Source organism: Aotus nancymaae, unplaced genomic scaffold, assembly GCF_030222135.1.
Source record: "Aotus nancymaae isolate 86718 unplaced genomic scaffold, 86718_ANA_hifiasm-v0.15.2.pri h1tg000025l, whole genome shotgun sequence".
NCBI classification, from domain to species: Eukaryota; Metazoa; Chordata; class Mammalia; order Primates; family Aotidae; genus Aotus; species Aotus nancymaae.
In genome coordinates, this window is record NW_026988438.1 from 25091477 (window position 1) to 25108037 (window position 16561).

General features: G+C 37.8%; 1 protein-coding gene across 1 annotated transcript in view; it reads right to left on the reverse strand.

The window, feature by feature from the left end:
• The window catches only part of SEPTIN7 (septin 7), a 110713-nt gene that overhangs the window by 12134 nt on the left and 82018 nt on the right, over positions 1–16561 (reverse strand). Inside the window, exons 7-10 of the mRNA XM_064380456.1 lie at positions 15172–15264; positions 13777–13873; positions 11585–11636; positions 468–593 (exon numbers count right to left, since the gene is read on the reverse strand). Coding sequence (XP_064236526.1) covers positions 468–593; positions 11585–11636; positions 13777–13873; positions 15172–15264 — 368 coding nt within the window. The remainder of the gene's footprint in view (positions 1–467; positions 594–11584; positions 11637–13776; positions 13874–15171; positions 15265–16561) is intronic.

Consider the following 16561-nt stretch of genomic DNA (forward strand, 5'->3'; position numbering starts at 1 on the left):
AGTTTTAAAAAGCAGGGCACAGACATGGTTACCAGCTTCCTCACGCATCTTTTTTTCAATCCCAACATGAAACCACAACTTGAGATAAGCTCAACAGGGCAAAGCTACACACTTAGTAGCCACTTACACCCCTCTAACACCAAAAGAAGAAACCCAAACTCCAGCTAATTTACTCCCTGGAAAAGGAATACAGGAGGAAACCAAGAACAAATTCATCTAAATATTCCTTTTGTTAAAGCCTGTCCTTTGTTTCCACATAATCTGTAAGTGAAAACTCTATCAAAATGGTTCATTCAAAAAAGCTTCTACTATTAACAAACCTTAACAATATAAATTTATACTGTTGTGGATAGAGAACATTATCCAAATTTTCTACTGAGTAGCCAGTAGAAATTTAATGAAAATGAAACAGTATGATTGTTGACTACAGAAATAATACATTTTTTGGAGGAAAAAAATATACTTACTTAGTCAGCTGCCCCTTATTCTTGTTGTTATCAACTCCATTGTAAGTCACAGCTGCCAGTTTTCTGCTTCTGTAGTTCTCATAGTGAACATTATTAGTAACATCTTTCAAGTCCTGCATGTGTGTTCTGTCATAAATAAACAGCAAGAGTTTGCTTCTATTAATAGCTAGGGATAAAAAAGCTAAAAAGCTTTAATATAAATTCAAAATTTTACTAAAACAAAAATTTCAGATTTAAAATGAACAAAAGATGGAAGGAAGGTGGCATTCACCTGTTTTCATTTACACTCAAAAGTAGACCAATAAAAAATGAGCTAACTTGACACCAAATTTAGATTCCAAATGAGATTTTAAGACCCATAAATCCCTCAAATACCAAATGTATTGGTAGTTCTACATGAAATATAGACATTTACAGAACTCTCCTTTCTATGAAAGAGTATTCATCTTTATAGTATCTATTTAAATAGCAGACAAAAGAGTGTGGATTAGCTACTACTGAAGCTCATAAAGTCTAATAGAAACTGCCTTTCTATTAGCAATATTTCTTTTTTTTTTAATTGCATTTTAGGTTTTGGGGTACATGTGAAAAACATGCAAGATTGTTGCATAGGTGCATAAGTGGCAGTGTGATTTGCTCCCTTCCTCCCCTTCACCTATATCTGGCATTTCTCCCCATGCTATCTCTCCCCAACTCCCCACCCCCCGCTGTCCCCCCCACTCCCCAACAGACTCCAGTGTATAGTGCTCCCCTCCCTGTGTCCATGTGTTCCCATTGTTCAACACCCATCTATGAGTGAGAACATGCGATGCTTGATTTTGTTCTTGTGTCAGTTTGCTGAGAATGATGGTTTCCAGGTTCATCTATGTCCCTACAAAGGATGCGAACTCATCGTTTTTGATGGCTGCATAATATTCCATGGTGTATATGTGCCACATTTTCCCTATCTAGTCTATCATCGATGGGCATTTGGGTTGGTTCCAGGTCTTTGCTATTGTAAACTGTGCTGCAATGAACATTCGTGTGCATGTGTCCTTATAGTAGGATGATTTATAATCCTTTGGATATATACCCAGTAATGGGATTGCTGGGTCAAATGGAATTTCTATTTCTAGGTCCTTGAGGAATCGCCACACTGTCTTCCACAATGGTTGAACTAATTTACACTCCCACCAACAGTGTAAAAGTGTTCCTATTTCTCCACATCCTCTCCAGCATCTGTTGTCTCCAGATTTTTTAATGATTGCCGTTCTAACTGGCATGAGATGGTATCTCAATGTAGTTTTGATTTGCATTTCTCTAATGACCAGTGATGATGAGCATTTTTTCATATGTTTGTTGGCCTCATGTATGTCTTCTTTTGTAAAGTGTCTGTTCATATGCTTTGCCCATTTTTGAATGGGCTTCTTTGTTTTTTTCTTGTAAATCTGTTTTAGTTTGTTGTAAATTCTGGATATCAGCCCTTTGTCAGATGGGTAGGCTGCAAAAATTTTTTCCCATTCTGTTGGTTGCCGATTCACTCTATTGACTGTTTCTTTCGCCATGCAGAAGCTGTGGAGTTTGATTAGGTCCCATTTGTCTATTTTGGCTTTTGCTGCCAATGCTTTTGGTGTTTTGGTCATGAAGTCCTTGCCTATGCCTATGTCCTGAATGGTTCTGCCTAGGTTTTCTTCTAGGGTTTTTATGGTGTTAGGTCTTATGTTTAAGTCTTTAATCCATCTGGAGTTAATTTTAGTGTAAGGTGTCAGGAAGGGGTGTAGTTTCTGCTTTCTGCATATGGCTAGCCAGTTTTCCCAACACCGCTTATTAAACAGGGAATCCTTTCCCCATTGCTTGTTTTTATCAGGTTTGTCAAAGATCGGATGGTTGTAGATATGTTGTGTTGCCTCCGACGCCTCTGTTCTGTTCCATTGGTCTACATCTGTTTTGGTACCAGTACCATGCTGTTTTGATTACTGTAGGCTTGTAGTATAGTTTGATGTCCAGTAGTGTGATGCCTCCCGCTTTGTTCTTTTTGCTTAGAATTGACTTGGCTATGCAGGCTCTCTTTTGGTTCCATATGAAGTTTAAGGTGGTTTCTTCCAGTTTGTGAAGAAGGTCATTGGTAGCTTGATGGGGATAGCATTGAATCTGTAAATTACTTTGGGCAGTATGGCCATTTTCACAATATTGATTCTTCCTAACCATGAACATGGAATGTTTCTCCATCTGTTTGTGTCCTCTCTTATTTCGTTGAGCAGTGGTTTGTAGTTCTCCTTAAAGAGGTCCTTTACGTTCCTTGTTAGTTGTATTCCTAGGTATTTTATTCTCCTTGTAGCAATTGTGACATGGCAGTTCATTCTGGATTTGGCTGTCTTTAAGTCTGTTATTGGTGTATAGGAATGCTTGTGATTTTTGCACATTGATTTTGTATCCTGAGACTTTGCTGAAGTTGCTTATCAGTTTCAGGAGATTTTGGGCTGAGATGATGGGGTCTTCTAGATATACAATCATGTCGTCTGCAAATAGAGACAATTTGACTTCCTCCTTTCCTAATTGAATACCCTTTATTTCTTTTTCTTGCCTGATTGCTCTGGCTAGAACTTCCAGTACTATATTGAATAGGAGTGGTAAGAGAGGGCATCCTTGTCTAGTGCCAGATTTCAAAGGGAATGCTTCCAGTTTTTGCCCATTCAGTATGATATTGGCTGTCAGTTTGTCATAAATAGCTTTTATTATTTTGAGATACGTTCCGTCGATACCTAGTTTATTGAGAGTTTTTAGCATAAAGGGCTGTTGAATTTTATCAAAGGCCTTCTCTGCATCAATTGAGATAATCATGTGGTTTTTGTCTTTGGTTCTGTTTATGTGGTGAATTACATTTATAGACTTGCGTATATTTAACCAGCCTTGCATCCCCAGGATGAATCCTACGTGATCATGGTGGATAAGCTTTTTGATGTGCTGTTGTAATCGGCTTGCCAGTATTTTATTGAAGATTTTTGCATCTATGTTCATCACAGATATTGGCCTGTAGTTTTCTTTTCTTGTTGAGTCTCTGCCGGGTTTTGGTATTAGGATGATGTTGGTCTCATAAAATGATTTGGGAAGGATTCCCTCTTTTTGGATTATTTGGAATAGTTTCAGAAGGAATGGTACCAGTTCTTCTTTGTATGTCTAGTAGAATTTGGCTGTGAACCCATCTGGACCTGGGCTTTTTTTTGGGTGGTAGGCTCTTAACTGCTGCCTCAACTTCAGACCTTGTTATTGGTCTATTCAGGGTTTCGACTTCTTCCTGGTTTAGGCTTGGGAGGAGGCAACTGTCCAGGAATTTATCCATTTCTTCCAGGTTTTCTAGTTTATGTGCATAGAGTTGTTTGTAATAATCTCTGATGATGGTTTGAATTTCTGTGGAATCTGTGGTGATATCCCCTTTATCATTTTTTATTGCATCTATTTGGTTATTCTCTCTTTTCTTTTTTATTAATCTGGCTAGTGGTCTGTCTATTTTGTTGATCTTTTCAAAAAACCAGCTCCTGGATTTATTGATTTTTTGAAGGGTTTTTCATGTCTCTTATCTCCTTCAATTCTGCTTTGATCTTAGTTATTTCTTGTCTTCTGCTAGGTTTTGAGTTTTTTTGATCTTGCTCCTCTAGCTCTTTCAATTTTGATGATAGGGTGTCAATTTTAGATCTCTCCTTTCTTCTCATGTGGGCACTTATTGCTATATATTTTCCTCTAGAGACTGCTTTAAATGTGTCCCAGAGATTCTGGTATGTGGTGTCTTTGTTCTCGTTGGTTTCGAAGAACATCTTTATTTCTGCCTTCATTTCATTGTTTATCCAGTCAACATTCAGAAGAAAGGTGTTCAGTTTCCACAAAGCTGTGCGGTTCTGGGTTGGTTTCTGAATTCTGAGTTCTAACTTGATTGCACTGTGGTCTGAGAGACTGTTGGTTATGGTTTCTGTTCTTTTGCATTTGCTGAGGAGTGACTTACTTCTAATTATGTGGTCAATTTTAGAGTAGGTGTGATGTGGTGCTGAGAAGAATGTATATTCTGTGGATTTGGGGTGGAGAGTTCTGTAAATGTCTATTAGGTTTGCTTCGTCCAGGTCTGAGTTCAAGTCCTGGATATCCTTGTTAATTTTCTGTCTTGTTGATCTGTCTAATATTGACAATGGTGTGTTGAAGCCTCCCACTATTATTGTGTGGGAGTCCAAGACTCTTTGTAAGTCATTAAGAACTTGCCTTATGTATCTGGGTGCTCCTGTATTAGGTGGATATATATTTAGGATCGTTAGCTCTTCTTGTTGCATTGATCCTTTTACCATTATGTAATGTCCTTCTTTGTCTCTTTTGATGTTTGTTGCTTTAAAGTCTATTTTGTCAGAGATGAGAATTGCAACTCCTGCTTTTTTTTGCTCTCCATTTGCTTGGTAAATCTTCCTCCATCCCTTTATTTTGAGCCTTTGTATATCCTTGCATGTGAGATGGGTTTCCTGGATACAGCACACTGATGGGTTTTGGCTTTTTATCCAATTTGCCAGTCTGTGTCTTTTGATTGGGGCATTTAGTCCATTTACCTTTAGGGTTAATATTGTTATGTGTGAATCTGATCCTGCCATTTTGATGCTAGCCGGTTGTTTTGCCCATTGGTTGATGCAGATTCTTCATTGTGTTGATGCTCTTTACCATTTCATGTGTTTTTGGAGTGGCTGGTTCTGGTTGTTCTTTTCTATGTGTAGTGCCTCCTTCAGGAGCTCTTGTAAAGCTGGTCTGGTGGTGATGAAATCTCTGAGTACTTGCTTGTTCACAAAGGATTTTATTTTTCCTTCACTTATGAAGCTTAGTTTGGCTGGATATGAAATTCTGGGTTGAAAGTTCTTTTCCTTAAGGATGTTGAATATCGGCCCCTACTCTCTTCTGGCCTGTAGGGTTTCTGCTGAGAGATCTGCTGTGAGTCTGATGGGCTTCCCTTTATGGGTAACCCGACCTTTTTCTCTGGCTGCCCTTAGTATTTTCTCCTTTATTTCAACCCTGGTGAATCTGATGATTATGTGCCTTGGGGTTGCTCTTCTAGAGGAATATCTTTGTGGTGTTCTCTGTATTTCCTGGACTTGAATATTGGCCTGCCTTGCTAGGTTGGGGAAGTTTTCCTGGATAATATCCTGAAGAGTATTTTCCAGCTTGGATGCATTCTCTTCGTCACATTCAGGTACACCTATCAAATGTAGATTAGGTCTTTTCACATAGTCCCATATTTCTTGTTGACTTTGTTCATTCCTTTTTACCCTGCTTTCTCTAATCTTGCCTTCTCGTTTTATTTCATTGAGTTGATCTTCGACCTCTGATATCCTTTCTTTTGCTTGGTCAATTCGGCTGTTGAAACTTATGCATGCTTCGCGAAGTTCTCGTGTTGTGTTTTTCAGTTCCATCAATTCACTTATATTCCTCTCTAAGTTGTCCATTCTCGTTAGCATTTCGTCAAGTCTTTTTTCAAGGTTCTTAGTTTCTTTGCATTGGGTTAGAACATGTTCTTTTAGCTCACGGAAGTTTCTTACTATCCACCTTCTGAAGGCTGATTCTGTCATTTCATCACACTCATTCTCCATCCAGTCCTGTTCCCTTGCTGGTGAGGAGTTGTGATCCCTTGTAGGAGGAGAGGCGTTCTGGTTTCTGGTGTTTTCATCCTTTTTGCGCTGCTTTCTTCCCATTTTTGTGGATTTATCCACCTGTCGACTTTGTAGTTGTTGACTTTCTGATTTTGGTAAGTTTAAGTCTGTAGCAGGAGAACTCATAAACCCCCCTTTTTTCCCCCCAGGTGTTCTGTCCCAGGGAGTCAGGGCTTTATGAGTTTCTGCTGTGCTGCTGCCATTTTCCCTGCCCACAAGGAGGCAGCCTAGTGACTCTCAGCCTGCAGAGGCTTCGCTGAGCTGCTGTGGGCTCCACCCCGCTGCTGTGTGAACTTCCCTGCAGTCCTGTTTATATGGGTGTAGTTAGAACTGCTTCCGCTATGTTGGCCCGCCTCTGTAGTGACGGACTCTCTCTGTAATGGCGGGTTGCCTTGACGATGGCAGGTTGCCTGGCCACTGCAGGCTGCCTCCGTAATGGCGGACGCCCCTCCTCCACAGAGCTGGACCGTCCCGGGTTCAGTTGTGCTTGCTGTGAAAGTCTCAACCCAAAGCGTTTCCAATTGCTGTTTCTTTGTTTTTGTTTTTGTGGGGGTGGGACCAGCCGGGCCTGGTCACCTGGTTCCCTGCCTCAGCGCCTTTTGTTTTTTAGTTGAACGGTCGGTTCTCTACCAGGTGACCTGGTCACCTGTTGAATAGGCACCGGGATCTGTGTGATTTCCCATGCGGCGACCCACTGCGCTGGCTGAAACCGCGGCTCTGAGATTCGTGGCGCTTTTTTGCCCGGGAATCTCCTGGCCTGGCTCCCTGCTTCAGCTCCTCTTGCTGGCTAAGAGGGGACACAGTCTCGTTTCCTTTGCCCTGGGAGCCGCTGTGCCGGCTGAAACCGCGGCTCTGAGATTCGTGGCGCTTTTTTGCCCGGTAATCTCCTGGCCTGGCTCCCCGTTTCAGCTCCCCTTGCTGGCTAAGAGGGTACTCATTCTCATTTACTCTGCACTGGGAACCGCTGCACCAGGGCACAGGCCAAACAGCCGCGCCGGCCAAAACAGCCGCGCTGGCGACTCGTGGGGCTCCTCCGCCTGTGAATCTCCTGGTCTGTGGGCAGTAAAAATCCGTCTGGAAATGTGGCGTCCACTCACCCTCTGTGCTTTCACTCGGACCTGCAATCCTGAGCTCCTCCTAACCATCGTTTAGCAATATTTCTAAGGTAATATATGAGTCTTTATGTAATACATAATACATTTTGGATTACATATCGAATTGTTTTCAAACTAGGGAATTTTAGAGTAAATTTGTTTATTCAAACTGTCTAGTGAACGTGGTATTTTGGTTAAACAAATTTTTGCTTACAGCATTTCTGTCATATATAAATCAATATAAGAGGAATCTACAATACATATGAGATGATGTCATCATTATCTAATAATTCAAGACACTAAAGATACCCTTAGCTGCTGTATGGGTATTATTTACCAATGTAGTGTTTTTGGATATACATGGTATGGCAATACTCTATTTGTCAGTCCTCCTCATCATCCATTCTGTATCAAACTTCCTATATCTGCCATCATTCATCTTCACCACTTTACTAAAACTCCCTTCTGGGAGACAAACATAAAGGTGTACTGTTGGCAGGGCGCAGTGGCTCACACCTGTAATCCCAGCACTTTGGGAGGCCGAGGTGGATGGGTTACCAGAGCTCACGATTTCGAGACCAGCCTGGCCAACATGGTGGAACCCCGATCTCTACTAAAAATACAAAAATTAGCCCGATGTGGTGGTGGATGCCTGTAATCCCAGCTACTTGGGAGGCTTGAGGCAGGAGAACTGCTTAAACCCCGGACATGGAGGTTGCAGTGAGCCAAGATCATGCACTGCACTCCATCATAGGTGACAAGAGCGAGACTCCAGCTCAAAAAAAAAAAAAAAAAAAAGGTGTATTGTTGTACTTATCATTCCTTATACCCAGAAAACCTTTACTGTTACTTCACAATCCAGCTTCTTGAAACTCTCCCTTTGTGAATAAAATGTGATATTCAATCACTCTGATTCATTTTGTACTGACATTTCCATGTAATTCTCTGCTAGTTCACTCTCCTTAGTCCTAAGTCTGGGTTTTCCAAAAATCTCATCTCCCAGACTCTGTCCCTTGATAAATCCATGTTCTCTTATAGCCACAACAGTTACTTCTAAAGCTCTACCACTCTGCTTCAGGCAAGTTAGGCAGCTCCCTACTCCTGGCATATCTGGTGGTTGAGATTGAACAGTTCATACTAATTTGTCAATCTCTCATGAAAGAGTTCAACTGCTTTGGAAACCTTTTTCCCAGGCTTGACATCAAAGCATTCCAACCATGGCCATTTTCTCCTTGGTTGTCATTCATTTTTGTTACAAGTATATGTCACAGGTGAAATCATACCTCTTCAACTATAAGCTCCTCTTTAGAAGGAACATGCCATTACCTTTTGTGTCCCAATGCAGATAGCAGATAACATGAACTTTAACAGAATTGGTAACTCAAGATTGAAGCTGAGATACAACAAACACTTTTTGGAATAAATTATTGTTACCAGTTTCTCTAAGTGGAGAATAATAAGAACAAACACTTATGCCAATATAAAACAATGTTTATGTAATTTTTTTTTTTTTTTTTTTGGATACAGAGTCTCGCTCTGTCAGCCAGGCTAGATGGAGTGTGGTGGTATGATCTTGGCTCACTACAACCTCTGCCTTTCAGGCTCAAACCATCCTCCCGCCTCAGCCTCCTGAGTAGCTTGGACTACAGGCAGGCATGCACCACCATGCCCAACTATTTTTTCTATTTTTAGTAGAGACGAGGTTTCGCCACGTTGCCCAGGCCAGTCTTGAACTCCTGAGCTCAAGCAATCCTCCCGCCTCGGCCTCCTAAAGTGCTGGGATTACAGGTGTGAGCCACTGCACCCAGTCTAATTTTAATTATTATATATTACATTCATCACTGCATCACTGAAAAATCATTAAAGGTCCTAAGGAAGAATACTTACATGAAATGCTTGCATGAATATGTAAAATAAAAGTAAGGTGAATTTACTAATTGTTAAGCTATTTTTGTGTCATCTAACATTTTAGATAATGAATGATTTTCCCGTTCACTAAAATCACTAAAGTCTTCTATATGACTACGTAATTCTGATTTTTTCAGGTTATAAAAGTCTTTATTTCCATTGAATTAAATATGCTTTATCCTTTTATGATTCAACCCACTCTTCCATTCTCAAAATAATTTGGTAATTAGCAATACAGCTTTCCTCACAGTTTCAGGAATTTGTCTCTTCCATTTCCCATTGCTGATACCATAACTCTTTGTTCTCCTTTTGTTTTCTTTCCCTATTTGAATTCTCAAACACCCATCCCCACACCTGAAAATATTTGTATAGTTTTCCTCCTTTCCATTGACTTCCTTGGTTTGCCTTGGAGTAAGTCAGTTCTCTTAATTAGCAAACACTTCTTTGAACTTGCCTCTTTCTTAGAAGCAATCACTATTCTTAACTTTGACCTGCAAGATTTCAATTACTTGGGATTTACAGACATCTGCAATACTGGTATTGTATTTCCTTCAAGTATTTATTAAATATCCACTAGGTGCCTTTGTCTTAAAGACATGAGCTAAATTAAATATACATCTTTTTAATAATATGTAACTTTAGAATTTTTAGGCATAAAAGTCTTACTGCTCTGATGTATTAAATCTTCCTGCAGGCAAGGTCAATTCGCTCTGTAATGCTTATACTAGGGAGTCCCCTCACTAGCTGCCAGGCTGTGAACCTTCAAATATTCAAACTAGCCTCTTGGCCATGGGCACAGTGGCTTATGCCTGTAATCCCAACACTGTGGGAGGCTGAGGCAGGTGGCTCACTTGAGAGGTCAGGAGTTTGAGCTGTCTCTACTAAAAATACAATTAGCCAGGTGTTGTGGCACACACTTGTAATCCTAGCTACTCTGGAGGCTCAGGCAGGGGAATTGCTTGAACTTGGGAGGCAGAAGTTGCAGTGAGCCGAAGATTGCACCACTGCACTCCATCCTGGGCAACAGAGTGAGACTCCATCTCAACAAAGTAGCCTCTGGTTCTACAGTGTTTCAGGTATGCAGGCAATTATTGATTGTATACTTTTAAAATACAAAAGAAAAAGTTACAGAATCCCACAGTGTCAAGCACTGGGCAAGTACCACAGAAGATTTAAAAACAAGAGGAATGCAATGGTAATTAATATTTATTAAATATTCTCTACCTATATACTGCCTTGGCAGATTACATTATTTTTCTTTTGAAGTCACACCTTAGGAACAGAAGAGGCAGGAAACAGTTCATAATAGAGCCTGAAGTGTTATATTCTCAAAACCCAGAGGATGACCTTCTCATGCATTTGCTCTTCTCCCACTGAGGCCTGGCAACCCCATCTGCTGAATTAACCCTATCATGTAGTTCACAATTACATGCCAATTTCTTTAATTTCAAAATTCACTCTCATCTATATATTGTATTTCTTGAGGTAGCAGTTTGACTCTTTTAAATTCTCCCCCTCACTTCTCTCTTGTGAGAATGACATTCTTGTTATTCCATGATTTCCAATTATTATCCATATTTATGTTACTACCTTTCCTTAAACAGCTAAAGAGATTCTTATGTTTTGGGAAAGTGCACAGAGGTATGAAAATGAATAGCAATCAACTTAAGACAGACATCTAAAACTGGAGGTTACAGAGGATGTGGTAAAGGCATAGAGAAGCAAGAGACAGAAGTGGGAAAAGCGGAGTGAGGCAGAGAGGAAAGAATGTGTCTCAACGTGAAAACACTGAGGATCATTTTGATGCCCTTTCTTTTCCTTACCTACTAATGTCTCTAGTCCTATTATACTTTTTTTCTTCATGATTTCCTCTCTGATGCTGCTTTTCTAATTCAAGTCCTGGTCCTCTAATCAGGATGGCCTCAGTGTCCTGCTCCAATAGGCTTTCCTTCTCTTTCAGCAGGTGTGCAAGACACAATTTAGGAATTTTTTTCTCACCTGGTAGGAAAATTAGTTTTGTTCGCTATGTTTCATTACATAAAAAATGCCCTACTCACCAGCTACCAGGCTGTGCACCTTTTAACATTCAAATTCTACCTTTTGACTCAAAACTAGCCTTCCCTTATATAGTTTCCATAAGTTTTTCACATTAAGAACAAGAGCCTCTTCTATTTCACTTTCCATAGTTATTTCAGTATTAAACCTCAACACAAAGTATAATGATAAAGTGATGAATTTTCCTATGTATCCCTCGACACACAAATTATTTTGTCACTTTTGCTCACGGCTTCAAAACCTTGGAGAAAGAATCTAAGTTGTCTACATGTAGTGCTTACTTCATTGCTAGACTGAAGATATAAATTTAAATTAGCTACATTTATGGAAGACAAAAAGTAAATCTGTCCAACCTAACTTATTTAGGGAAAGAAAATCTTATGCTATTTCCATCATTGCTTGCACTTACCTTATCAACATATTTCTTAAAATTGTAAAATCACAATGTTCACCATTTTCAACTGTAAGAAAAAAATAGATCGCATGTATTATGTTTCACTAAACCTAGTCTTTTCAAAAAATATTTCACAGGAACTTAGGGGGTAAAAACAATGAGGGGAAATGCAAAACAGCTTAGATCAATTTTTTTGAGATTTAACACTAACATACTGCTCAATGTAAGGGCATGACAGAGAAGTGTACTATATTATTGCCTTATTGTACTTTAATCCTCAGAAAGAGATATGTAAACCTAACAAAACGAGTTCTCCAGAAAAAATTTTGAAATTTTGAAAGGGGAAATCATGTATTTTCTCATTATTGGTAGAAAATATATTTATTCTATAATACATTTAAAAAATTCAGTGGTGTGAGTGAAGGGAGAATCACCCTTAGAAAAAATCTTAAGGTAAACAAAATGAAAAAGGGAGCCAAGAACTTTAAGGTTCTTTATGTAAAAGAATGTATTACAAATAGGAATATTACTTGGGAGTAGAGGGGTAAACTACAAAACAGTGATGTAAATCAATTTCTCCAGTGCATATTTTTAAGGGGTATGTAAGTTCTAAAGCCTCAGCTCAGCAACTGAAAGTTGTCTGGGCATGATAGAGCTGGGAACAAGTTACAGCGGTCACTGGTGGGAAAACTGCTGATAAGAACAGTAACTTGAAACAATATCCTAAAAATTAAAGAATTGTTCAAAATAAACCAGGGGCAGTGGTGTGTGCCTATACTGATGTGATGTGGGAAGAGCATGATATGAGAGGATCACTTGAGCTCAGGAGTTTGAAGCCAGCTTGGGCAACATAGCAAGACCTTGTCTCTTAAAAAAAAAAAAAAAAGTTCAAAAATAATAGCAACAAATAGATAAAACAATCATGTCTCAATTTTGGTTTTGGCTTACTATTATACAGAAGATTAAATATCAGATTAAATCAATACAATAAACCTATTGCCAAGAGGATTTCTGAGGTTTGGTGTTATAACTCAGATTTTATTGGAATTTAAAACTCCTTACTTAACCCTTAATAATTTAAGAGAGCAGGTTTAAAAAACAAAACAAAAAGCTCTTTACAAAACTAGTAAAGAGGATCTTTTACTGATGAAATTTTTTTACTCTAAATATACAGTGTCAAAAAGGGCAACTTTTGCATTGAGGAAGGCAGACTGTGAATGTTTTAACTAGGTGTATAAATTTTTCAATCATTCTTGAAGGTCCATGACACATCTGACATTCCAATAAAAATGACTGGCCTTTTTTCCAAAATGTTTGATTCCAGAAGGTTCATTACATCTCCTGGGAGCAAACTTTGGGCCCCAGTAAAGAACTCCTGAATTTTAAGTTATGTTTTCTTTTTTTTTGAGATGGAGTTTTGCTCTGTCGCCCAGGCTAAAGTGCAGTGGTGTGATCTTGGCTCACTGCAACCTCCCCCTTCTGGGTTCAACCAATTCTACTGCCTCAGCCTCCCAAGTAGCTGGGATTACAGGTGCCCACCACCACCCCTGGCTAATTTTTGTATTTTTAGTAGAGATGGGGTGTTTCACCATCTTGGCCAGGCTGGTCTTCAACTCCTGACCTCGTGATCTACCCACCTCAGCCTCCCAAGGCTTGAGCCACCATGCCTGGCCAAGTATGTTTTCAAATAAGGAAACAGAAATAGACTTAATGATGAGGTGGGGATGTCAGCCAGGGTGGGGCAAGTAGAGTATCTCTTATTTGAAATGCTTGGGACCAGAATCGTTTTGGATTTGTTTTGGAATTTTGGAATATCTGTGTTATACTTACCAGCTGAACATCCTTAATCCGAAAATCCAAAATTCAAAATGCTCCAATGAGCACTTCCTTTAAGCAGCATGTCAGTGCTCAAAACATTTTAGATTTTGGAGCAATTCACATTCTGAATTTTCTCTTTAAGAATGTTCAACCTATATTACAACTTTAGGACTTAACACATACTTGCTTGACTTAGTAGGATACAGGTTCAAAAAATATGAATGTACTTAAGAGGAAAATGAAACTTCAAGAACCTGAAATCAGTACTATCCTTGAAAATCTAGAATATATTAATGCAGTATGCATATTGTACTACTTAACTATAAATAAAAATTTTTAATCACAGTTTTGAAATCTTATTGAAAGTCATTCACTGAAGAAAACCTTACCTTCAGCAACACCCCAAGGATACTGCCTTCCTCTGACCCTTTTGCCATTAACTTCAATGATAGTATTACTACCTACCACAGCAAGAGGTAAACGGTCCTATAAAACAAAGTATTCTTGTTCAAATACAGCTATGTAGTCCTCACAAATTCAAGAATAAAAAAAGTTACATTACTCAACAGATTAGCAAAAAAAAAATTACTTTGATGGTTTCTGCATTAATTTTTATAGGCCATTTAACAAATATTTAGTAAATTGCCATCACATGGTATTACCACCAAGGTAAACAATAAATAAAATTAAATTTTCTCTTTACAATTAAGAATATTCAAGCATACACTGGTCAAATTACTTACTAAAAATCACTACAGAAAGTTTTCCCATACTTGGGAGAAAAAAGGTAAAAAAATATACTGGCATTTAGGGAAAAAAAAAAGGAGGCTAGTGACTAGCCTGCCTACTTGATCACAAACCAACTATAACAGTACCTAAAGCAGAGAATAGTAAATTTGCTAAGCTCTAACTATGGAACTTCAAATCCAAGTGACTGGATTTGTATTCATTCATATATAAGGTTTCACAATTCTGTGGCTCGTGGAAATATCTAAGTAGGTATTTTATAAAACTGCAGAAATTCTTCATTGGCAAGGTATAAGTATTTCATTATTCCAAGATATCTGCCTACATAATGCCATTATTCAGTATACCATTTTTAGATGCAAAGTACTTAGAAAACCATGATACATTAAAATATAGAAAATTATGCTGATATGAATTTTTAGTTGGTTATTATTTTTAACTGAAACATAACTGTACATATTTGTGGGGTACAGTATGATATTCTGATACCTATATATAAATATGTAATGATCAAATTAGAGTAGCATATTTACCAACCCAAACTTATTTTTCTGTATTGGGAATATTCATAATCCTCTCTTTCAGCTATTTGAAAATATAGACTAAATTACTGTAACTACAGCCACCCTACAATGCTCCAGAATGCTAGATCTTATTCCTCTTATCTAGCTTTAATTTTGGTTGGTTTTTATAAACACAAAATAAATAGATCTTTGGTGATTAAAACTTAACAATCAATTCTTTCCTTTCTCATCACTTGTTTTTTAAGAGGGAAAAAAATTATGTAATATGAAAGCCAGTTAATTAAAAGCAATTTGAAATAAGGATTGTGTTGCCTTGGTAGTTTATACAATTCCTTATTATATATAGTAGCTAATCTTCAAAGTTAACTATAAAGCTGATTCAACATTAAATTTCCCTAGGCATTTTGTAAGCCAACTACATAAAACACTGATACTTTTGATCTTTTCTGTGGATGTCATAGTATGTTTTTAAGGCTCCAAATTACTCTAGTGTATTTATAGGGATGAACCTACCTTTATCTTTTTAACAAGTTTATTTTCTTCTTCGTCATCTGTTTCTGGAAATTCATATATTTTAATTTTATGTTCTTGGATTTCTTTCATTATCTAAAATAGAAGAATTAGTCAGCAAAAGAGCACCATACATAATTAGTATATTAGTCTTATGTTCATTACATGCTTCTTAGATTCCTATATGGGTCCCTGGTTCCAGATCCTTTACTGATTTTTAATGATACAAAGTTGTAATGTAAAATCAAAGTACTATGCTGGTCTTTTTTTTTTTTTTTTAAACTGTAAAGCTGATCTATAAACACCAAATCCAATTACTTCAGAAGTGTTACAGTTATATAGCTATCATACCAAATGAGTTTCGAAAAAGATGTAAAACTCCAGAAAGGGATTTCTCTTACCGATTTCCACAATAATGACTTTAGGTCATTTATTTACAATGACTAAGATTCTTCCTTTAGATATAAGTTCCCATTTAGTTTAATAAACGGGGCTAAAAATTTTTAGTAGAATCTGGCGAAAGTAAAACTAAGTACAGCACTGGCCCCTGCACACTCATCAGAAAAATCCTTAGATGTAAATATGCATACACACAAATTGAGGAGCAACAGGTATAAGAATAGGAAAGGACACAGGGAGAAAACACACCCTAGAAATTAGGAAGCTCAAGAATTAATAAGGAGAATGCAGAAAACTAAACAAACAACTTATTAATAAACATCAGAAATGACCTAGTTCAAATGAAATTATCATGTCCAAAATCATTCCAAATCTGAAACAGAATACAGACATCCAAATAATTTTCAACTACCCATCCTTATTTGAGCCCATAATAAACCAATGGCTAATATACCTAAAACTAGCTTCCCTGCCTATACGTATATTTTGGTGCAACTTTCATGGCAGTTATAAAAGGACCCTGAACAAATTGTGTTACATGGTTATTATATTAGACAAAGACAAACAGAAGCAAAAAAAATGTCACTGGAAAAAAATAGGACCACACATCTTTTACAATTAGGGTATGTACACACACACACACATATATACACATATATATAATGTGTGTGTGTGTGTGTGTATATATATATATGAATAAAACACAACAAAAAAGGCAACAAATACATGATCAGGAGGAAAACAAATAATAGTAGCTAGCTCTAAAAGCAGTGGTTTTAGTCAGAGGTTTTATATTAAAATGTCCTGGGTACAACCACTAGAATGTGACCAATTTGAATGAGCCCACTTCATATTAATCTTGTTTACCTTTAAGTTATAAAATCCAAATTGAGATACAGAATAAAAGAAATGTATTTTATGATAGCATTTGAAACTTAAAAATAGCACATTACAAAATAAAAATAGGAATGGGAAACTATAAAACAGAAAAATA